The sequence below is a fragment of the Ctenopharyngodon idella genome, chromosome 7 (genome assembly GCF_019924925.1).
Source record: "Ctenopharyngodon idella isolate HZGC_01 chromosome 7, HZGC01, whole genome shotgun sequence".
Classification (NCBI taxonomy): domain Eukaryota; kingdom Metazoa; phylum Chordata; class Actinopteri; order Cypriniformes; family Xenocyprididae; genus Ctenopharyngodon; species Ctenopharyngodon idella.
In genome coordinates, this window is record NC_067226.1 from 1193978 (window position 1) to 1217842 (window position 23865).

Sequence of the window (23865 nt, forward strand, 5' to 3'; positions counted from 1 at the left end):
GCTTTTTTTGTTTACATGGTGTCATTTTATTTAAATTAGCTTTTTTTGCTATATTTTCAAAAATGTTCCCTTCCGATTATTATCAAATGTTAAATTGCTAAACAATGTTATGGAATTGACTATTTCATTTGACTTTAACACGTTAATATATGTTTCAGCAGTGCTATGAGTCCATCTATATGATGTGTTAAGTTTATATAGATGAATTGGCTTTTTGTGTGTTTCTCTTGATTTGATGTTTTCACCCTTAATGGAAACATTGATCTGGCTGTGATCAGACAAGGGTGACTGAGCTTTGATGGTAAATGCATTGAAATAGGAGGGGATTATATTTGATATGGCATAATCTACAACACTGTTCCCAAGATTTGAGCCATAGGTAAAGTGTCCACAGGAATCTTCTTTGATTCTACCATTCAGGGTATAAAGACCTAAAGTTTGACAAAGGTGAGCTATCTCCTTCTCATGTCTATTAACTCCAGTATCCTGGTTATTTCTTCTAGGTAGGTTATTAAAGAAGTTGAAAATAAATCTTTGTGAATAATTATTTAAATAAATAAACAAATAGAATAATAATAATCATTGTGTTGTGAATGTTAATTAAACAATTCTAAAGATTATTTCATCAGCTGTGGTTTAAATAGATTTTGTGTGTTTCAGTTAAACATTTTGTTGCACAGGAGACTTAGCAGTCATTTAATTTCCCCCACATCACTGGAGGAGAGTTCATGAGCGGATGATGAGGGCGGCTGCTGTCGTGCCACTACCTGGGCGTAGGTCGGTGTCTGCTGGGGCGGCCCGGTTGGATGGCGCTGGGGTGGGGCTTCAGCGTAGGGTTGTCTCTCTTGTTGTCTGTGAGACCATCGTAAAGTCGTGGTGAGTCGAGTGAGGTGAAGGTCCAGATGGATCAAACTGCTGCATTCTCATCTGATATTTTTTTTTTTTTTTGTCTATAGCCAGTTGGGAAGCGTCCAAGGGCAACATCCTTGATAGCTTTGGCAAAAATCCTGACTCCATCCTGATTCAGGTGGGGACCATCATGGTCATGCCATAGAACTATGATGGACTAAGTGCACATTGGGCAGGCAGGAACAGATGTGACAGACCTCTTCATTGATCTGATCAATCACAAAGGGAGGGACGTTGAGCCGTGGAAGCAGAGTGGAGATCAGCACACGTGTAGCGGGGAATGTCTGTGAGGCTTTCTTTGCCATCTCATACATAGCCTTGGCTGTGCCTTCATTTAGACTGTGGAGATCGTTCGTGCCTGAATGGATGATAATGCATTGCGGACTGCCGAGTTCCTCTTTAGTGAGCAGTTCATGAGCACGTTCTGTTTTTCTGCAGTGGAGCGCTAGAACTCACTGTTTGGGGAACAGTTTGTCTGGTTCTATGTTTTTCCCAATTGAGTCCATCAGAAGAACCACTGGTGTTCTGTGGGAGAGTGGCTGTGTGTGAGTGAGGTCCTTCACATGGACATTCACTGTGTCTAGAGGTGAAGAGCTGTGTGACATCACTTCATGATGGGGTTGTGAATCACTTTCAGTGCTGAAGTTGTTGTTGGGAGATTCACTTTCCTTGTTTTTAAGCTGTAAACACATCGCAGTCTGCTCTTCCAGCTTTTCTTTTAACTCTTGGATGTTTCTCTCATTTTCTTTCTCTCTGTATTGAGTCCTCTTTCATTTTTGACATTTCAGCCTTAATCTTCATGTTGATGTTGTGCAAATCCTTTATTTCGGCCTGAAGATTTTTGATAGTAAGTTCATTTGGGCAGCTAAGAATGAGCTGTTTTAATTCTGACAGCTCCATCTCTAGAAGAGCCATTTTCTCAGGGAGACAGCGGAGATAACTGGATCTGTGTGTCCTGCTCGATCATCAGTTCATCAAATGGAGCAGGAGAGTAGGCCATCAGTCCATTCTCCTCTTCAGATTCCTCCTCAATGGTGCAAGCTGTTTCCTTCTCGACTGTCTGTTTTAAAAGGGGAAATGATTTTTCAAAAGCTTGGACACTAGCTTCATTCCTTTGAATTAAGACCATTCCAGTGTTGTACAGATTGATGGTTTGGATCTGTGAGGAGTGGCCAGCTGATTCAAAAACACTGATCTGACAGCCTTTACAGATTCCCCTCTTCTTAGTGTATGGGAAGAAGTTACTAATAGCACTTTTCCAAATGTGGTTCCTCTCTGTATAGAAAATCAGATTTGTCCTCTTTTCTTGAGATGTCATATCAACATAAAGAGATTCAGGGTGTTCATGTAACAGTGACTGTTTGAACATTTTTCTTTGATCTCCTTTAATATCAGCAGGATAAATGATCTCCATGGCAACCGCTGAACGCGTCCGTTATTGACAGTTGAGATTTATGGTGCTGGCAGTTGTTAAAAAAATAACAAAAAAGTAAAATATATATATAAAATATATATAACAAAAATCTTCTTAATGATGAACTGTATTGCCTTGTTTTGATGTCTTTATCTCGTCTCGTCTTGTGTTTGCGCTGATGATCGCCATCTGTTGTATGGCTGCAGCGCCAGCACTCTCTTTCTCATTCTTTCTCATTTCTCAAACGTCCACTTTTGGTACGGCAAGATGTCTTAAAATGTATTTCTTTTTCTAACATTTAAACTTAGACCACATTATTTGATTACCCTTTGACTTTATGAATACACATAAATGACAGCTTATTTATGTGTATAAATGACAGATTTTTTTTTTTTTTTTTTTTTTTTTTTTGTCACTGGTGTTACCTTCCTTCTCTGGCAATTTTAAAGGTTTTTATAAAATATTATTTCTCATTTTTTTCAGCACATGCAGTCAGAGTTACAGAAAAATAATGAATGCAAAAAATAAGGAGATTGTTTTTTTTAAATCAGGTTAGTTAAAAGTGTGATTGAATGATGTTAGTTCATTTGCACAACCATATATTTGCTATAACAAAAATATTTAAAAAACAGTAGTAGTTATATGCTGCACCTTCTGTCAAAATGATGGATCGCGACCTTTGACCTTTCTGACCTCTGTGACCCTTGGGACCACCCACGACGTTCCCCTCCCCCACGGACCACCCACGAAGTTTTCCCATCCCCCTACCATGGTTGACCGTAGTATCACCCCAATGACCTTTGACATTGTTGGTGATCCTCCGGGGCCCGATATGACCTTTGTCCACATATTTTGAATAGCGATGGTGCCCTGTGAACCTCTGGACATCTTCTGGGTGATCAAATGGCAGACGGATGATTTTAAGGCTTTTTGAACTCTGACACGCCATATTTGAGGGTGTGATGTGATGGCATCCGCATTCCAGCTTGCTTGTGGTCATTTTATGATGCTCTCATCTCTCTGTCTGTGCAAACGATAAGCAACACGAGTCTAGAAACAGTTGGATCAAAATAACAAAAGAATAAACATGGTATATTTTATGAAATAATAAATCGGTTGAGTCATAAGCTTTAAAAAAAGAATGAGCCATAAAACAGTAATAAGTTTAAATCGTATTTACAATATTCACAGAAAACTTTAAAACATCACAATAAAGTCAGGAAAAGATTTCCTCGTGCAATGATTTTTGAATGAAATTGGTTTACAAATGCTTATGAAATATAAAACACACAAAATTATGTTCATCAAGTAGTTGAATTTTCATTTTAACTTTGTCAAAGCATAAGAGGTTTTTGTGGACATGTCCATGTTTTTGTGGAGACCTTCCATTGACATGACTATTTTTTATCACTTATCCCTAAACTCCAACATCACAGTAATTCAAACAGTTGATTACTATAAATGGTGTTTAGTATATTTAGTATTTTTCAAAAAGTTCATTGAATAACATTCACTTCTTTTAAAAGTTTATAAATAAATTGTATAAAATTAAACATGCTTCTAAAACAGTATTAAACATTTATTTATAAAACAACTCATGTTTTTTCAGAGAGCAGGGGAAAAAAACACTCCTTACTTTTTTTTGATGTCCTTAACATGAATAAAGTTGAAGTCTAAAAATATCTCTCTCTCCAAGTAACTTCATGCAACCGTGCTGTGAAACCTGAGACAGAGGGGGGTGATGAAACATTGTTTTGTCTGTGCTAACTTTTATTTCAAAGCATACATTTAAAAGTTTAAATTACATCTTTTAAAAAGTCTCAAGTCAAATCTTCCTAGAAGACTGATTATCTGACTTAAAACCTAAAGTATATTTTTATTTATCAGTGTATGTATAAAATGTTGGGGTCTCACACATTGTGCAACATTTTCAATAATTCCTTAAGAAAAATCACCAAGCATTTTCAGAGAGAGAACCTGTAAAATCTCAGGCTGGTTCTTATCTCTATTTTAAATGAAATGATTCTAAATAAATGTGTAACATCAAACATGATGCTAAAAAATATTTAAACAAATTAAACATAGTTTCGTTTTAGCTAAATAAATAAATAATTATAAATATGAAAACGCCTTACATTTTCAGAGAGTTGAAGAAGCAGTTCTTGATGATAAAAAGTAAATAGTTTAAGTTGTATTATAAACAAAACACTCCCAGATCCTCCTAGGAGTAAACTCTAGTGTGAATGAGAGATGGGAGGGTGGAGTCAGACAGTTGAGCTTCTGTCACAGCATACGTTAAGACCGCTAACTCCTTTCCAGAGTGAATGCTTCTGTATTAAATTTATTTCAAAGCACAAATATGTTCTTAAATATGATATTTTAAAAAATTACAAGGTTGTTTAAATCCATTCTTTAAAGTTTTAATTGAATTCAAATATTCTTCCTAGAAGTCTACTCTATCGGGATAATAATCTGATGCCCTACGGTGGAAATGATTTTGCCTGAATTTAACCTAAAGTATCATTTATATGTGTGTATATATATATATATATATATATATATATATATATATATATATATATATATATATATATATATATTAGTATTCCATGTTTCATAGTTTAAAGCAAAAACTTGTACTTAGTCATCTTAGATCTCAATAATACAAAAAAATTCAAGCAACATTTTTGCCCATGAGACACACAATGCTTTAAGAAATCTGTATGTTTTTAAAATAAACTGCAAATATTTAATTTGATTTTTTTTAAAAATCCAAAAGTGAAGGTGTTTGTGTGTTTGAAGCCTCACAACTCGAACGTAACTCAGAACGAGGGCTCAACATTGCTCTTGTTTAAAGTCGTATCTTTGAGAAAATCATACATTTTCAGAGAGAGAGAGAGATCAGATGTTCCTCTGTGTTGCTCCCATGAAAAAAAAAGTATCTTGAGTGAATATTTAATTTTACTCATCTTATTTTAAAGCATGATATTACTTATAAAATAAATGATATAACATGATATAACTTCAAATAAAAAAGTGGTCATATGTCGTCATATTATTTTGCTGTGCCTGAACTCTGCATCTGACATTCTGTACTATCTATGATCTAGACTGGCACAAGCATTTGTCACTGTGGAAACATATACCCTTCACTGAAAATATACAAAAATATATAATACCGGTCATCTACTCAAAAAAATGTGTACATTTTTAAAAATATCTGTGTGTCACACTGATGACACTAACAGGAAGAATGCCCTTTGACCCCCAATGATTTAAAGTGACCCTACAAACAACATGTTTTCAACTGAGTGAATCCACACATGCCAGGGTCTTTCAGAAGATGCGACTCCACAGGGTTCAGTCGGTCTCCTGAGATTGTTTAATTTCCCTTAAAAACCAAAGATTAGGCCAAATCCCTACCAGGCATGTCCACATCAGACTCTGTGGTAGAAAATGTCCTTGCTGTTAAAACCTAGTATATCTGTTAAATATGTTGTTTTGTGTTTTAAAAACCATACATTTAAACTTGCATTTTTTTTTTCTTTTTAGTTGACGCATGTCTCATAGATCTATGTGATTTTATTTTTTCTTATTTCTATAGTTTCAATTCCTAGTAAATATAAAACAAAAGAATGATGTCGATTTTTTTATTTTTTTTTTTGCTGCAATGTTTTTAACAATTAGATATTACACAGTTCCTCACACAATGCAACCATTAAGGATAGGCTCATGACAATGCGTGAAAACACTACATATGTAAGATAGTTTTACCAAAAATCAAATACTGTATTACATTTTTTTTTTTTTTAAAGATAATCTTACTTTAAAGTATGAATAAAAAGTTAAAAGCAAACATATATTCATACCTGTTTGTTCTGACACACTGCCATTCATTGTTTTATAAAATGTGCTTTTATTATTTCTACAAGGGTTCATACTACTTTTATCAGTCTAATAAATATGAAGTTAATACATAATGAAACAAAGAATATCACGCTACCAAATACTTTTGACACAATGTTTTTAAGAATTTTTGTTTGTTTGTTTGTTTTTTAAATACGACTAAACCACTTTATTTTTTCTTCTGACAGACTATTAGACAAAAATCATTTTCCCGTGGTGTTGAAATAGGACTTATTTCAAAGTTTCAGACATGCTACAATCATGCGATACAAGGATCTGGCTGAAGCTTCATAATAAAGAAAAGAATAGGTCATTTTCACTTGTCAACATGTATTATACACACTTTCAACATGTATTATACGATATTTGTACGTTATTATTCACACCATCTGAAAGGTTTCAGTAAAGCTTTAGATCAGAAGCCGAAAGCTATGATTTCATTCAGTTCGAGGAGGGTAATCAAAGTTACACACTGAAGTAAAGCTATACATCTCAAACATGATCTTTGTACAAATTATGTGAGCACAATAAATTCTCACATCTAAATTCAAGAGGCCTAGTAACTAAGAAAGCAGTGACATCATGTAAGAAAAGTGTTATATACAGAAGTTCACTCTTGATTTATTGTGATAGGCATTTTTACCCCCTTCATTAGTCTTAGTCACATTATAAAGACTATCAAGATCACTGGTAGCATTTTATTCGTCGGTCTGTATATGTTTTTAGCCGAATACTCCTCTCCGGTTGCTTTCAGTGTAGGTTTTTTACAAATCACACATGTGTGATGAACACAGACCATTCATTTAAGTATCTTTTTAGATGTATGACTGAACTTCTGACAAAACCAATTCTGTTTAATGAATCATTTCTTTCAACATCACAGCATGACGTTAAAGAATATGTGTATTATAGTATACAGTTTTGTTAGAGTCTATGCCACACTGTTGTAATGCAAGCTCATTTTGAGAACTATAACATCGTATACCCTTGTAAAGAAGAAATTCAAACAATCATTATGCAGGTATTATACGTACAAAATTTATGTGTGTACGACATATAAGATACGTTTAGCTATAATGTAAACATAATACAGAAATCCTCTCTTCTGATCTATTGCAAAAGATTGTAATTTGTAAATGCCATTTTCCACTAGCAGATGACACTGTTTACAATTTTTATTAGTTTGTATATATGTACAGTTTTAGATAAAGACTGCACTCTGAGTTTGGTCAAACATGCAGCTACTCGCAGGACATAATGAAAACACAAACAAATGATACTCCTACTACATGAGTGTTTAAACTAAAAGTGTAATGTTCTTTTAGGCCATCTTTCTGGTCTGTCTATAAAGCGGTCACAAGACACATAATGCATCAACGTAAAAAGTGAGTCTTGCTGTTTTTCTGTTACATTACAGCTATTACACTTCAAACTTTTATAACTATTGCACTTAGAGCTATGCATTTCACGGCACAGTCATAGACACACAGTTCTTTTGTGCTTGTCTTTAAACAACAGTTAAGTAGATTAATTGAAAATTAAATTGAACAGTGGGATGATTCATGCCTTTTTTTTTTATTTTTTATTATTCTGTCAACACCAATACTTTGACACCAGTGTTTTTTGGTGTCTGTCCTTTAGAACTGATCCAGAAATGATTTGTTATTCTTTTTATGAAAACGTGCGATAGACAGTTTTTTATCCTCATCAGCAGAATACTAAAATGTTTTAACAAATTGAAAATGTCAATAGTTATAACTAGCAAATGCAAGTGAACTGTTTTTAAGGAGATAATTTACATTTTATATGTGAAACAAACTCAGTCTCAGTCAGTTGGATTCTAGTTTCTATTGAACATTGTTATTGTACCGCATGTTTAACAGTGCTAGGGTTCTTGGACTCAAAAGTCACAAAGTCTTTATCAGTGGTCATCTGACTCTGAAGCTAGACTAAATATTAGGATGTAGTTTGGAGACATTTGAGTTTTCTTTGATTTGTTTGCACTTTTCCTGAAACACACTGCTTTTTAAATTGTTTACCAATTTTTAATATCAACATTTTCAACGTATTGCTGTGTGATTGTAATATTTGTGTGTGTGTGTGTGTGTGTGTGTGTGTGTGTGTCTGCTTTCCTTACACTTTGTATCCTTGAATATGCTGTAATGTTAGTCAACTTTAGGTATTCTCGGCATCTCTTTATTCGTAGCATTTGCTTGATTTAATAAAATATTGGTTTAAATCATCATCTTCACTTGAGATCTTTACATTATTTTATTATACAATCCTAGTTTTTAAATAGCGCTGAAATAGATTTTTGGGGTGGTATGTGGATATTGAATATAGCACAAGGAACTCTGAAATATTTTATCTTGTAAAACATTTAAAATGACTTCAAACGCTATATAGACGTTTACCCTCCAGGGGTTAGAGGTTACACAGCGGGTGTTCACATTCTCTCTAGTTAAATCCTACAGGCCCTATCTACTGAATAAGCTGTAGGAAACGGTCTGCAAAGCTACAATGGCTACTCCACAAGCTCCTGAAACTTCTGTTGAAAGTTTTCTTATTATTACACAGATTGGCTCTTTGGTATAAACACACATGCTCGTCACATCAGAATACCATGAATTTGCCAGGCCTCTTACAACATCCATTTCCTTTTTGAGATTTGTTACACGTTTGGTATCCCCCTCACAGGCCTTATTCGAATCAAATGCAGCATCGATGATCTTGTGCATCAGCTGAACCATCCGTCCTCTGAAATAATCTTTAAACATACTGTCCAAGATCCCTTTTAGAGGGCACTCATTGCCCGTGGCGCACTGGCATGCGGGGTGTCCGTGCACAGCCTCATCAGAACTCATAGGTGGGTCGTTCCCCATCAGCTTTTGCATAGACATTTCAGAAATCCTCTGCATTGAAGATGGATTTTCAGAACTCAACTTGGTGCACGGTATAAACTTTGTCCCCTATTCGATGCTGAAAGATTCCAATAGTTCCTGGAATATCCTGTGGGTGAGTCCGTAAAACACGATTGTCCAACGGTTTACACAGTTTATTAACGGTTTGAAGTTTGGGTTTTTGGGTCTGATCCCCCAAAGTGTGAGTCGAAGAAGCGTCAGGCTCAGACAGACAGGAATGTTGAAATTGATTTTGGCGGTCCATGTAACAACCAGACAATGTTCCTTTGACTTTTGATCAATGAGATGTTGCAGTAGCACAGCAGTCTGCGTTGGTACAGTTGTCTACAGGTTGCAGCACCAACTCCCTCACACAGATTGGTTAGAAAACCCTGAAATTAACATTGATATTGAGCCCTTGCTTCTGTTTTTGTTTGTTACTTGACATTATCCATGTTCCTTGCTATATGTGTAATTGTTTTTGTTTAATAAAACTGATTGGATCCAATTTGCCTCGCCTCTAAGAATCTCTATGTTACAGACATAATGACTTATTCCAATTATAGAATTTGTTTAAAGTATGTATATTTTTTCAAAAACACTAAAATTATCAATATGCTATCATCCGCACAACAGGGGAGCGAGGGCGGACCCTAATCGGCTGTCCTGATAAACTCTACAGAGAGCTCACTTTTCAAGCAACCTGGGTTTCCTAACCAATCTGTGTGAGGGAGTTGGTGCTGCAACCTGTAGACAACTGTACCAACGCAGACTGCTGTGCTACTGCAACATCTCATTGATCAAAAGTCAAAGGAACATTGTCTGGTTGTTACATGGACCGCCAAAATCAATTTCAACATTCCTGTCTGTCTGAGCCTGACGCTTCTTCGACTCACACTTTGGGGGATCAGACCCAAAAACCCAAACTTCAAACGGGTCCCATTCGTCGTCAGATTGAGACGAAAAGTCCATTTCGCAGTCCTCACGGGGTTTCATCAACTTAATGAGGTTTTGGTCATGAAGTGGCATGGTCCAACAGGTTGATATAGTTATGTTATCACCGGGCTTTATCACCTTGTACCGCACGTTTGGGGTCACTCCATCCCACTTGTTCATGTAAAAGCTTTTACCAGCGATCCCATTCAGATCGGTCCAGATACGATTGTAGAAAAATGACCAGTCCTTGGCGGGCAAAAGCACACAAGGTGTCTGTGATGTAAATTCTTATTCAAAAAATTCCATAGCGTAGAGTTTAACCGTACGTGATGCTTTGTTAAAAACAAAACCGCCCACATAAACATCGGCCATCAGAAATTCCTGTTTCACAAAATTTTCATCTTCATGTAGAAACTTGGTCAAACGAATCCTGTGTTTTTTCTGCCGTGCGTAAGGAATTTTTTCTTCTGTTTTAACATAACTTTCAACAGAAGTTTCAGGAGCTTGTGGAGTAGCCATTGTAGCTTTGCAGACCGTTTCCTACAGCTTATTCAGTAGATAGGGCCTGTAGGATTTAACTAGAGAGAATGTGAACACCCGCTGTGTAACCTCTAACCCCTGGAGGGTAAACGTCTATATAGCGTTTGAAGTCATTTTAAATGTTTTACAAGATAAAATATTTCAGAGTTCCTTGTGCTATATTCAATATCCACATACCACCCCAAAAATCTATTTCAGCGCTATTTAAAAACTAGGATTGTATAATAAAATAATGTAAAGATCTCAAGTGAAGATGATGATTTAAACCAATATTTTATTAAATCAAGCAAATGCTACGAATAAAGAGATGCCGAGAATACCTAAAGTTGACTAACATTACAGCATATTCAAGGATACAAAGTGTAAGGAAAGCAGACACACACACACACACACACACACACACACAAATATTACAATCACACAGCAATACGTTGAAAATGTTGATATTAAAAATTGGTAAACAATTTAAAAAGCAGTGTGTTTCAGGAAAAGTGCAAACAAATCAAAGAAAACTCAAATGTCTCCAAACTACATCCTAATATTTAGTCTAGCTTCAGAGTCAGATGACCACTGATAAAGACTTTGTGACTTTTGAGTCCAAGAACCCTAGCACTGTTAAACATGCGGTACAATAACAATGTTCAATAGAAACTAGAATCCAACTGACTGAGACTGAGTTTGTTTCACATATAAAATGTAAATTATCTCCTTAAAAACAGTTCACTTGCATTTGCTAGTTATAACTATTGACATTTTCAATTTGTTAAAACATTTTAGTATTCTGCTGATGAGGATAAAAAACTGTCTATCGCACGTTTTCATAAAAAGAATAACAAATCATTTCTGGATCAGTTCTAAAGGACAGACACCAAAAAACACTGGTGTCAAAGTATTGGTGTTGACAGAATAATAAAAAAAAAAAAAAAAGGCATGAATCATCCCACTGTTCAATTTAATTTTCAATTAATCTACTTAACTGTTGTTTAAAGACAAGCACAAAAGAACTGTGTGTCTATGACTGTGCCGTGAAATGCATAGCTCTAAGTGCAATAGTTATAAAAGTTTGAAGTGTAATAGCTGTAATGTAACAGAAAAACAGCAAGACTCACTTTTTACGTTGATGCATTATGTGTCTTGTGACCGCTTTATAGACAGACCAGAAAGATGGCCTAAAAGAACATTACACTTTTAGTTTAAACACTCATGTAGTAGGAGTATCATTTGTTTGTGTTTTCATTATGTCCTGCGAGTAGCTGCATGTTTGACCAAACTCAGAGTGCAGTCTTTATCTAAAACTGTACATATATACAAACTAATAAAAATTGTAAACAGTGTCATCTGCTAGTGGAAAATGGCATTTACAAATTACAATCTTTTGCAATAGATCAGAAGAGAGGATTTCTGTATTATGTTTACATTATAGCTAAACGTATCTTATATGTCGTACACACATAAATTTTGTACGTATAATACCTGCATAATGATTGTTTGAATTTCTTCTTTACAAGGGTATACGATGTTATAGTTCTCAAAATGAGCTTGCATTACAACAGTGTGGCATAGACTCTAACAAAACTGTATACTATAATACACATATTCTTTAACGTCATGCTGTGATGTTGAAAGAAATGATTCATTAAACAGAATTGGTTTTGTCAGAAGTTCAGTCATACATCTAAAAAGATACTTAAATGAATGGTCTGTGTTCATCACACATGTGTGATTTGTAAAAAACCTACACTGAAAGCAACCGGAGAGGAGTATTCGGCTAAAAACATATACAGACCGACGAATAAAATGCTACCAGTGATCTTGATAGTCTTTATAATGTGACTAAGACTAATGAAGGGGGTAAAAATGCCTATCACAATAAATCAAGAGTGAACTTCTGTATATAACACTTTTCTTACATGATGTCACTGCTTTCTTAGTTACTAGGCCTCTTGAATTTAGATGTGAGAATTTATTGTGCTCACATAATTTGTACAAAGATCATGTTTGAGATGTATAGCTTTACTTCAGTGTGTAACTTTGATTACCCTCCTCGAACTGAATGAAATCATAGCTTTCGGCTTCTGATCTAAAGCTTTACTGAAACCTTTCAGATGGTGTGAATAATAACGTACAAATATCGTATAATACATGTTGAAAGTGTGTATAATACATGTTGACAAGTGAAAATGACCTATTCTTTTCTTTATTATGAAGCTTCAGCCAGATCCTTGTATCGCATGATTGTAGCATGTCTGAAACTTTGAAATAAGTCCTATTTCAACACCACGGGAAAATGATTTTTGTCTAATAGTCTGTCAGAAGAAAAAATAAAGTGGTTTAGTCGTATTTAAAAAACAAACAAACAAACAAAAATTCTTAAAAACATTGTGTCAAAAGTATTTGGTAGCGTGATATTCTTTGTTTCATTATGTATTAACTTCATATTTATTAGACTGATAAAAGTAGTATGAACCCTTGTAGAAATAATAAAAGCACATTTTATAAAACAATGAATGGCAGTGTGTCAGAACAAACAGGTATGAATATATGTTTGCTTTTAACTTTTTATTCATACTTTAAAGTAAGATTATCTTTAAAAAAAAAAAAAATGTAATACAGTATTTGATTTTTGGTAAAACTATCTTACATATGTAGTGTTTTCACGCATTGTCATGAGCCTATCCTTAATGGTTGCATTGTGTGAGGAACTGTGTAATATCTAATTGTTAAAAACATTGCAGCAAAAAAAAAAATAAAAAAATCGACATCATTCTTTTGTTTTATATTTACTAGGAATTGAAACTATAGAAATAAGAAAAAATAAAATCACATAGATCTATGAGACATGCGTCAACTAAAAAGAAAAAAAAATGCAAGTTTAAATGTATGGTTTTTAAAACACAAAACAACATATTTAACAGATATACTAGGTTTTAACAGCAAGGACATTTTCTACCACAGAGTCTGATGTGGACATGCCTGGTAGGGATTTGGCCTAATCTTTGGTTTTTAAGGGAAATTAAACAATCTCAGGAGACCGACTGAACCCTGTGGAGTCGCATCTTCTGAAAGACCCTGGCATGTGTGGATTCACTCAGTTGAAAACATGTTGTTTGTAGGGTCACTTTAAATCATTGGGGGTCAAAGGGCATTCTTCCTGTTAGTGTCATCAGTGTGACACACAGATATTTTTAAAAATGTACACATTTTTTTGAGTAGATGACCGGTATTATATATTTTTGTATATTTTCAGTGAAGGGTATATGTTTCCACAGTGACAAATGCTTGTGCCAGTCTAGATCATAGATAGTACAGAATGTCAGATGCAGAGTTCAGGCACAGCAAAATAATATGACGACATATGACCACTTTTTTATTTGAAGTTATATCATGTTATATCATTTATTTTATAAGTAATATCATGCTTTAAAATAAGATGAGTAAAATTAAATATTCACTCAAGATACTTTTTTTTTCATGGGAGCAACACAGAGGAACATCTGATCTCTCTCTCTCTCTGAAAATGTATGATTTTCTCAAAGATACGACTTTAAACAAGAGCAATGTTGAGCCCTCGTTCTGAGTTACGTTCGAGTTGTGAGGCTTCAAACACACAAACACCTTCACTTTTGGATTTTTAAAAAAAATCAAATTAAATATTTGCAGTTTATTTTAAAAACATACAGATTTCTTAAAGCATTGTGTGTCTCATGGGCAAAAATGTTGCTTGAATTTTTTTGTATTATTGAGATCTAAGATGACTAAGTACAAGTTTTTGCTTTAAACTATGAAACATGGAATATATATATATATATATATATATATATATATATATATATATATATATATATATATATATATATATATATATATATATATATATATATATATATATATATACACACATATAAATGATACTTTAGGTTAAATTCAGGCAAAATCATTTCCACCGTAGGGCATCAGATTATTATCCCGATAGAGTAGACTTCTAGGAAGAATATTTGAATTCAATTAAAACTTTAAAGAATGGATTTAAACAACCTTGTAATTTTTTAAAATATCATATTTAAGAACATATTTGTGCTTTGAAATAAATTTAATACAGAAGCATTCACTCTGGAAAGGAGTTAGCGGTCTTAACGTATGCTGTGACAGAAGCTCAACTGTCTGACTCCACCCTCCCATCTCTCATTCACACTAGAGTTTACTCCTAGGAGGATCTGGGAGTGTTTTGTTTATAATACAACTTAAACTATTTACTTTTTATCATCAAGAACTGCTTCTTCAACTCTCTGAAAATGTAAGGCGTTTTCATATTTATAATTATTTATTTATTTAGCTAAAACGAAACTATGTTTAATTTGTTTAAATATTTTTTAGCATCATGTTTGATGTTACACATTTATTTAGAATCATTTCATTTAAAATAGAGATAAGAACCAGCCTGAGATTTTACAGGTTCTCTCTCTGAAAATGCTTGGTGATTTTTCTTAAGGAATTATTGAAAATGTTGCACAATGTGTGAGACCCCAACATTTTATACATACACTGATAAATAAAAATATACTTTAGGTTTTAAGTCAGATAATCAGTCTTCTAGGAAGATTTGACTTGAGACTTTTTAAAAGATGTAATTTAAACTTTTAAATGTATGCTTTGAAATAAAAGTTAGCACAGACAAAACAATGTTTCATCACCCCCCTCTGTCTCAGGTTTCACAGCACGGTTGCATGAAGTTACTTGGAGAGAGAGATATTTTTAGACTTCAACTTTATTCATGTTAAGGACATCAAAAAAAAGTAAGGAGTGTTTTTTTCCCCTGCTCTCTGAAAAAACATGAGTTGTTTTATAAATAAATGTTTAATACTGTTTTAGAAGCATGTTTAATTTTATACAATTTATTTATAAACTTTTAAAAGAAGTGAATGTTATTCAATGAACTTTTTGAAAAATACTAAATATACTAAACACCATTTATAGTAATCAACTGTTTGAATTACTGTGATGTTGGAGTTTAGGGATAAGTGATAAAAAATAGTCATGTCAATGGAAGGTCTCCACAAAAACATGGACATGTCCACAAAAACCTCTTATGCTTTGACAAAGTTAAAATGAAAATTCAACTACTTGATGAACATAATTTTGTGTGTTTTATATTTCATAAGCATTTGTAAACCAATTTCATTCAAAAATCATTGCACGAGGAAATCTTTTCCTGACTTTATTGTGATGTTTTAAAGTTTTCTGTGAATATTGTAAATACGATTTAAACTTATTACTGTTTTATGGCTCATTCTTTTTTTAAAGCTTATGACTCAACCGATTTATTATTTCATAAAATATACCATGTTTATTCTTTTGTTATTTTGATCCAACTGTTTCTAGACTCGTGTTGCTTATCGTTTGCACAGACAGAGAGATGAGAGCATCATAAAATGACCACAAGCAAGCTGGAATGCGGATGCCATCACATCACACCCTCAAATATGGCGTGTCAGAGTTCAAAAAGCCTTAAAATCATCCGTCTGCCATTTGATCACCCAGAAGATGTCCAGAGGTTCACAGGGCACCATCGCTATTCAAAATATGTGGACAAAGGTCATATCGGGCCCCGGAGGATCACCAACAATGTCAAAGGTCATTGGGGTGATACTACGGTCAACCATGGTAGGGGGATGGGAAAACTTCGTGGGTGGTCCGTGGGGGAGGGGAACGTCGTGGGTGGTCCCAAGGGTCACAGAGGTCAGAAAGGTCAAAGGTCGCGATCCATCATTTTGACAGAAGGTGCAGCATATAACTACTAACAGTAAATAAGTAATGATGCAATCCTTTAAATCTTAATTCTTGAGTGTAGCAGAATTCAATGTTTGTAAAATTATCATCATCTCACATATGACACATTTTATTTAATGTGACAGACAAAAAACAGTAATACCAGTGACACAATGAATCATCAGTGACCTATACATAAGACCAAAGATCCTTATTCTTCAACTATAAGTAGATGAGACAAAATTTTTACATTTGGTATACAATCAAAGACTTATTTACACTTAGTGAAAGCAGTCAGTAAAAGATCATACACAACATTTTAAAAATAAATTAAAAATTTATTTAAAAATAAATAGTTTTATATTTCTATAAGTGTTAAAAATAGCTTTTGTGAGTTTTTATTTCAATTAACAGCAGTACTTTTGTGAATTAATAGGAGCTCATATCTAGTGCGTCCAGGGTGCGATTTGTGGGGGAAAAAAAAAAAAAAAACGGGAGGGGGAAATGTTTTGAAAAGTTTTTTTTTTTTTTTTTCCCTTTGAAAATAAATCATAAACCACAGTGGAGAGCTATATACTATTTTTGGCAGCTGTTACAGAATCATTTTTACAATAAATCTGATTTAACCTTGAGATTTGAAGTATTAGCTAATCTTATTAGATCTAATCTTCGATACTTACACCACTATTTACAATGAAACTAATAATACTTAATTTCTGATAGGAATGCGAAATCATTCGGTAGTTATTGATTTTTTTTTTTTTAATAGAATAACGAGATACAAACCTCTACATTCAATTGTGTTTGCTCCCATTTATTTTTGGTCACAGTGCATACACATACAGACTTTTAGTCCCAAAGTGCGCACATATGGAGAAATAGGCATTTACCTCAGATTTCGTTAGATAGAATAGAACCAGGGCCATGCGCAGGGTTTCATAATTACAGAGGTCACAAAATGTAGTTTTCTCGGGGGCATGCTCCCCCGAGGAAAATTTAGATTTTCCTCGTGTACATACATTATCTCACAAAAGTGAGTAGACCCTTCACATTTCAGCAACTATTTTAATATATCTTCTCAAGGGACAATACTATAGACATGAAACTTGTATATATTTTAGAGTAGTCAATGTGCTGCTTGTATAGCAGTATAGATTTACTGTCCTCTGAAAATAACTCAACATACAGCCATTATTGTCTAAATAGCTGGCAACAAAAGTGAGTACACCCTAAGTGATAACAGCTCTATGTCTTTTAACCATGCAAAGCAACATGTCCTATTCATCATGTTCATGTTTTTGTCTGCTTGACAGGACCATACAAATGTGTGGATCTTGTATTAGAGCAGTTTAAATTTTTATTGCTTTGAGTACAATACTCATACTGACCACTGGATGTTCAACATGGCACCTCGTGGCAAAGAACTCTGAGGATTTGAGAATTAGAATTGTTGCTCTCCACAAAGATGGCCAAGGCTATAAGAAGATCGGTAACACCCTGAAACTGAGTTACAGTACAGTGGCTAGGGTCATACAGAGGTTTTCCAAGACGGGTTCCACTCGGAACAGGCCCCGCAAGGGTCGATCAAAGTAGTTGAGTCCTCATGCTGTGCGTCAGGCACAGAAGCTAGCTTTAAAAAACAGACGCATGAGTGCTGCCAGCATTGCTTTAGAGGTTGCAGAAGCGGAAGGTCAGCTTGTCAGTGCTCAGACCATACGCTGCAACAAGTCGGTTTGCATGGCCATTGTCCCAGAAGGAAGCCTCTTCTGAAGCTGGCTCACAAGAAAGCCTGCAAACAGTTTGCTGAAGACAATCTGTCCAAGAGCATGAATTACTGGAACCATGTCCTGTAGTCTGAGACAAAGATAAACTCATGAGACAAAGATAAACTTGTTTGACTCAGATGGTGTCCAGCATGTGTGGCGACGCCCTGGTGAGAAGTACCAAGAAAATTGTGTCTTGCCTACAGTCAAGCATGGTGGTGGTAGCATCATAGTCTGGGGCTGCATGATTGCTGCTGGGACTGGGGAACTGCGCTTCATTGAGGAAAACGTGGATTCCAACATGTACTGTGACATTCTGAGGCAGAACATGATGCCCTCCCTTTAGAAACTGGGCAGAACGGCAGTTTTTCAACATGATAACGACCCCAAACACACACCGCCAAGATGACAACTGCCTTGCTGAGGACGCTGAAGGTGAAGGTGATAATTGTGGCCAAGTATGTCTCCAGACCTGAACCCTATTGAGTACCTGTGGGGCATCCTCAAGTGGAAGGTGGAGAAGTGCCATGTGTCTAACATCCAGCAGCTCCGTGATGTCATTATGGAGGAGTGGAAGAGGATCCCAGCAACAACCTGTGCAGCTCTGGTGAATTCCATGCCCAGGAAGATTAAGGCAGTGTTAGATAACAATGGTGCTCACACAAAATATTGACACTTTGGACACAGTTTTGACATGTTCACTTAGGGGGTATACTCACTTTTGTTGCCAGTTATTTAGACAATAATGGCTGTATTCAATTCAATTCACATTTATTTGTATAGCGCTTTTCACGATACATATCGTTTCAAAGCAGCTTTACAGAGAAAGCATATCAACATTACAATTTGGAGACTGCAGTTAGCTAATAATGTAATAATTTAGGCGATTAACATACAATCACTGTTAGCAATGTAATTGGAGGTAGAAGCAAAGAGCTCCTGGAAAAATGAATTACATATTAACAATAATTAGGATTTATAGAATGTGAATGTGCGTGTTGATCCAGATGTTGCATCTTCTGAAGTCATCGCAGGAGTTGGCGCCGTCTCTTCCAAAGTTTTAGTCATCTGAGGTCTTCTTAAGAGGCTGGATCCAAACTGAAACTGATGTACTCTCTAGTCACCTCGGGACGGGCGTCCCGAGGTAAAACAGAAAAGCAAATGGAGAATAATTAGCATAGCTGCTGTTCATAACATTAAGCAAAGATAGTCATGTGCAATTGATCTGATATGAGATGGATTATGTGAATGCTTGGCTGAAGAGATGTGTCTTTAATCTAGATTTAAACTGGGTGAGCGAGTCTGAGCCCCGAACATTATCAGGAAGGCTATTCCAGAGTTTAGGAGCCAAATGTGAAAACGCTCTCCCTCCTTTAGAGGACTTAGCTATCCTAGGTACAACCAGAAGTCCAGAGTTTTGTGATCTTAAAGAGCGTGAAGGATTGTAGGGCGATAAAAGGTCGGTTAAGTACACAGGAGCTAAACCACTTAGAGCCTTATAGGTCATTAGCAGTACTTTATAATCGATACGGAACTTAATAGGTAACCAGTGAAGAGATGATAAAATTGGTGTTATATGATCATTTTCTTGACCTGGTAAGAACTCTAGCAGCTGCATTTTGTACCAATTGTAGCTTGTTTATTGAGGAAGCAGGACAACCAGCTAGTAATGCATTACAGTAATCTAGTCTAGACGTCATGAAAGCATGAACTAACTTTTCTGCATCTGAAACAGATAACATATTCCGTATCTTAGCAATGTTTCTGAGGTGGAAGAAGGCTGTTTTTGTAACATATGAAATATGATTTTCAAAGGACAAGTTGCTGTCTAATATAACACCCAGGTCTTTAACTGTCGAGGATGGAGTAACAGTACATCCTTCTAAATGCAAATTGTAGTCTGAGAGATTCTGTGTACAGGTTTTTGGCCCAATAAGTAATACTTCAGTCTTATCTGAATTTAATAGAAGAAAATTACTAGTCATCCAATGTTTTACTTCTTTAACACACTCTGTCAGATTGGATAATTTAGAGTTTTCATCTGGTTGTGTTGAAATATATAATTGAGTATCATCGGCATAGCAGTGGAAACTAATTCCATGTCTTCTTATAATATTACCAAGTGGCAGCATGTATATTGAAAATAGCAGAGGGCCTAACACAGATCCTTGAGGCACTCCATAATTTACTATTGTTATCTTAGATTTTTCCCCGTTTAAATAAACAAAATTGTGACGGTCTGATAGATACGACCTAAACCACCGTAATGCCTGTCCCTGGATACCAATGTAATTCTGTAGTCGATCTAGGAGTATTTTATGATCTATAGTGTCGAACGCAGCACTGAGATCAAGTAACACTAGTATTGAGATACAGCCTTGGTCAGAAGCTAGAAGTAAGTCATTTGTAATTTTAACGAGCGCAGTTTCTGTGCTATGATGAGACCTGAATCCTGACTGAAATTTTTCATAGATAGCATTTTTTTTTTTGCAGGAAGGAACACAATTGGACCGACACCACTTTTTCTAATATTTTCGATATAAATGGAAGATTTGAAATGGGTCTGTAATTTGCCAATACATTTGGATCTAATTGTGGTTTCTTAATGAGAGGCTTAATAACTGCTAGCTTGAACGGTCTTGGAACGTGACCTAGAGATAAAGACGAGTTAATAATATTGAGAAGAGGCTCTTCTGCTACAGGTAACAATTCTTTCAGTAGTTTAGTGGGTATTGGATCTAATAAACATGTTGTTGGTTTAGACGCTGTGATAAGTTTATTTAGCTCTTCCTGTCCTATAGTTGTAAAGCACTGCAACTGTTCTTGAGGGACGATAATTGAGGCTGAATCATAAAACTCTGTCAAGGGTTGTACATTTACAACCGTATTTCTGATGCTTTCGATTTTTTCAGTAAAGAAATTCATAAAGTCATCGCTACTAAACTGTAATGAAATGTTTTGTTCTGGTGATGTCTGTTTATTTGTTAATCTAGCCACTGTACTAAATAAGAACCTTGGATTGTTTTGGTTATTTTCTATGAGTTTGCGGAGATGCTCGGCCCTGGCTGCTTTTAGAGTCTTTCTATAACGGGACGAGCTGTCTTTCCACGCGATTCTGAAGACCTCTAAACGAGTTTGTCTCCATTTGCGTTCTAGATTACGAGTTTCTCTTTTGATAGCGTGAGTAATATTGTTGTACCATGGTACAGTATTTTTCTCTCTAACCTTTTTTAATCTCATCGGTGCAACAGTATCTAATGTACTAGTGAAAGTGGTGCACATACTGCTAGTAATTTTCTCGAGATCATTTGTGTGTTTGGGTACAATGAGCAGGTGAGACAGATCAGGCAGTTTATTTGTGAATTTATCTTTAGTTGTCAGAAGAATTGTTCTACCTAGTCGATATCGTGGCGCAATTTGACAAATATCCGCAGTATGCAGTACGCATGTTACAAGGTAATGATCAGTGATATCATCACTTTGCGGTAGAATTTCTATATCAGTAGGATTGATTCCATGTGATATAATTAAATCTAGTGTATGATTAAGACGGTGAGTGGGTCCAGTGACGTTTTGTTTGACCCCAAACGAGTTTAGTAAATCTGTAAACGCAGCCCCTAACGCATCATTTGTATTATCTACATGAATGTTAAAATCTCCAACAATCAGCGCTTTATCAACGTTGACCAATAGGTCTGAGAGAAAGTCTGCAAACTCTTTTAGGAAATCAACATAAGGCCCTGGAGGTCTATAAACAGTAGCCAAAGCAAGAGATAGTAGCGACTTTTTATTTATATCTGAGAGTGTAACGTCTAGCACGAGAATTTCAAATGAGTTAAACCTGTAGTTTGTTTTCTGGGTAACGTTAAGAATCTCTCTATAGATTGTTGCAACACCACCGCCACGGCCAACCGGACGGCATTTATTTTTATAACAGTAGCCAGGTGGACAAGACTCATTAAGACCGAAATAATCATTTGGTTTAAGCCATGTTTCAGTAAGGCAAATTACATCAAGACTATTATCTGTGATCATTTCATTTATAATAACCGCCTTAGGTGTCAGCGATCTAATGTTTAGTAGCCCTAGCTTTAGAAATTGTTTCTGTTCGGTAATTTTGCGAATTTCTGGTTTGATCACGATCAGATTTTTTCTAGATCCTTTATTTTTATAGTTGAACCTCACTATTCGGGGAATAGACACAGTTTCTATAGACTGTATTACACTCACATTTCTATCAATTAAGTGGGTAGAACACAGACTGTGATTTGAGGTTTGACTTACTAGTCATACGGTGCGAAGCGTCTTGGAGATGTTCTCCGACAGAAGATCAGCTCCGATTTTGCTGGGGTGCAGGCCATCAGCACGGAAGAGCCTAGGTCGCTCCCAGAAAAGATTCCAATTATTTATAAAGAGCAGCTTCTGTTCAGTACACCAAGACATTAACCATTCATTTAAAGCAAATAATCTACTGAACCTTTCATGTCCACGTCGGTACGTCGGAAGCGGTCCGGACACGATGATCCTCGTCGCGGGCGATGTGGCTCGTACCGTCTCGATCAGGCTCCTGAAGTCCTGCTTCAGCACCTCCGTCTGCCGCAGCCTGGTGTCGTTCACCCCCACGTGCAGAACAACAGCTCCGATGCTCTCAGCGCCATTCAGGATCGCGGGAACCTGCGCAGAGACATCGAGGACACGAGCACCAGGAAAACAGTGACTGCGCACCTTACCTTTGGTTGTGGTAGCGTGGACGTGACGGACGATGGAGTCTCCGATGACCACGGCGTCTCGTTCTGCCTCGCGAAGAGGGGAGAAGCGGTTCCTCGTCGAGACCTCGAAGACCGGGGGCGGCGGAGGGGGAGAGGTCCTGGTCCGAGGCCTGGCTCGCGCCTTCCGTTGCTGAAGAACCCAAGGTCCCTGGTGTGACGGCGCCGGAGTGAACGAGGGCTGGGATGAACGCGTTCTGGGTTCTCGGGCCCTGTGCAGAGAAGTACACGGCGTAGAGGAAGCAGGAATGTTAATATCGCGCTGCAAACTTACCGAGGATTGGTGAGCGTCAGCACGGGATGTTTCCAGCGCTGTTCGCCGCTCCCGTAGCTCGGCCTGTTTCTCCAGAAGGGTCCGGATCTGTCGTTCCACGGCCTCCAGCTCCAACTGCACCGCATGCAGCTCGAACGTGTCCTCACCTGCACTCAAAGATAGAGACACATTCGGTACGCCCGCCATTAGTATAGATGAACAATAATATTGTGAGTGAGAAGAGTACAAACGCTAGTGTGACCACGCCGCTATTGCTAACGGGCTAAAGCTAGTAGCGAATGTTCGAGAAGTCGGATAAAACTAGCGATATCAAGGCAATCCGAGTGTTTTTTATATAAAATAGTGTCGGGGATGTGTTCCCCCGCCGTAAAAGAGAGAATGGTAGGTTATAAATTAGATTTTAAGAAAAAAAAAAACAAGCAATTAGGAATCAACTCGACGGAGCTCTAACTCAAACAGTGCGGCAGCAACAAACAAGAAGTGACGATATGTGGCTTGGAATTAGCCCGCTCACATATCTCACAGCTAGTAGTCGCTAGTAGTCGCCCTGTAATAACTCTGTATGTTGAGTTATTTTTAGAGGACAGTAAATCTGTACTGCTATACAACTAGCACACTGACTACTCCTAAAGTATATACAATTTTCATTTCTATAGTATTGTCGCTTGAGAAGATATACTAAAATGGTTGC

The 23865-nt window shown here is 36.2% G+C and overlaps 2 protein-coding genes and 1 long non-coding RNA gene across 9 annotated transcripts in view; all 3 read right to left on the bottom strand.

Annotated features, from left to right (window-relative positions):
• LOC127516285 (uncharacterized) overlaps nucleotides 1–23621 on the bottom strand; it is a 212599-nt gene extending 188978 nt beyond the window's left edge. For 2 of the 7 annotated variants that reach the window (XM_051900772.1, XM_051900769.1), the window contains exon 1: nucleotides 22419–23621. In XM_051900772.1, the coding sequence (XP_051756732.1) occupies nucleotides 22422–23360 (939 nt within the window). In that variant the 5' untranslated portion in view covers nucleotides 23361–23621 and the 3' untranslated portion in view covers nucleotides 22419–22421. Of the gene's footprint in view, nucleotides 1–17169; nucleotides 19259–22418 lie in introns of those variants that run through there. The other 5 variants (XM_051900771.1, XM_051900765.1, XM_051900763.1 and 2 more) reach the window with 5 other exon arrangements.
• On the bottom strand, nucleotides 2531–4338 carry LOC127516293 (uncharacterized). Its single transcript, XR_007930963.1, has 2 exons — nucleotides 3960–4338; nucleotides 2531–3347 (listed from the first exon to the last, which is right to left on the bottom strand). It is a non-coding gene; the product is annotated as an uncharacterized LOC127516293 (long non-coding RNA).
• Nucleotides 20467–22255, bottom strand: LOC127516269 (uncharacterized). Its single transcript, XM_051900732.1, has one exon. The coding sequence runs from the start codon at nucleotides 22167–22169 to the stop codon at nucleotides 20601–20603; it is 1569 nt and encodes a 522-aa protein (XP_051756692.1). The 5' UTR covers nucleotides 22170–22255; the 3' UTR covers nucleotides 20467–20600.
• Nucleotides 23622–23865: the final 244 nt, after the last annotated feature.

What these genes read in the sequence shown, in the direction of transcription:
- LOC127516269 (XM_051900732.1), bottom strand. Translation starts at nt 22,169, where the DNA reads ATGATCACAGATAATAGTCTTGATGTAATTTGCCTTACTGAAACATGG.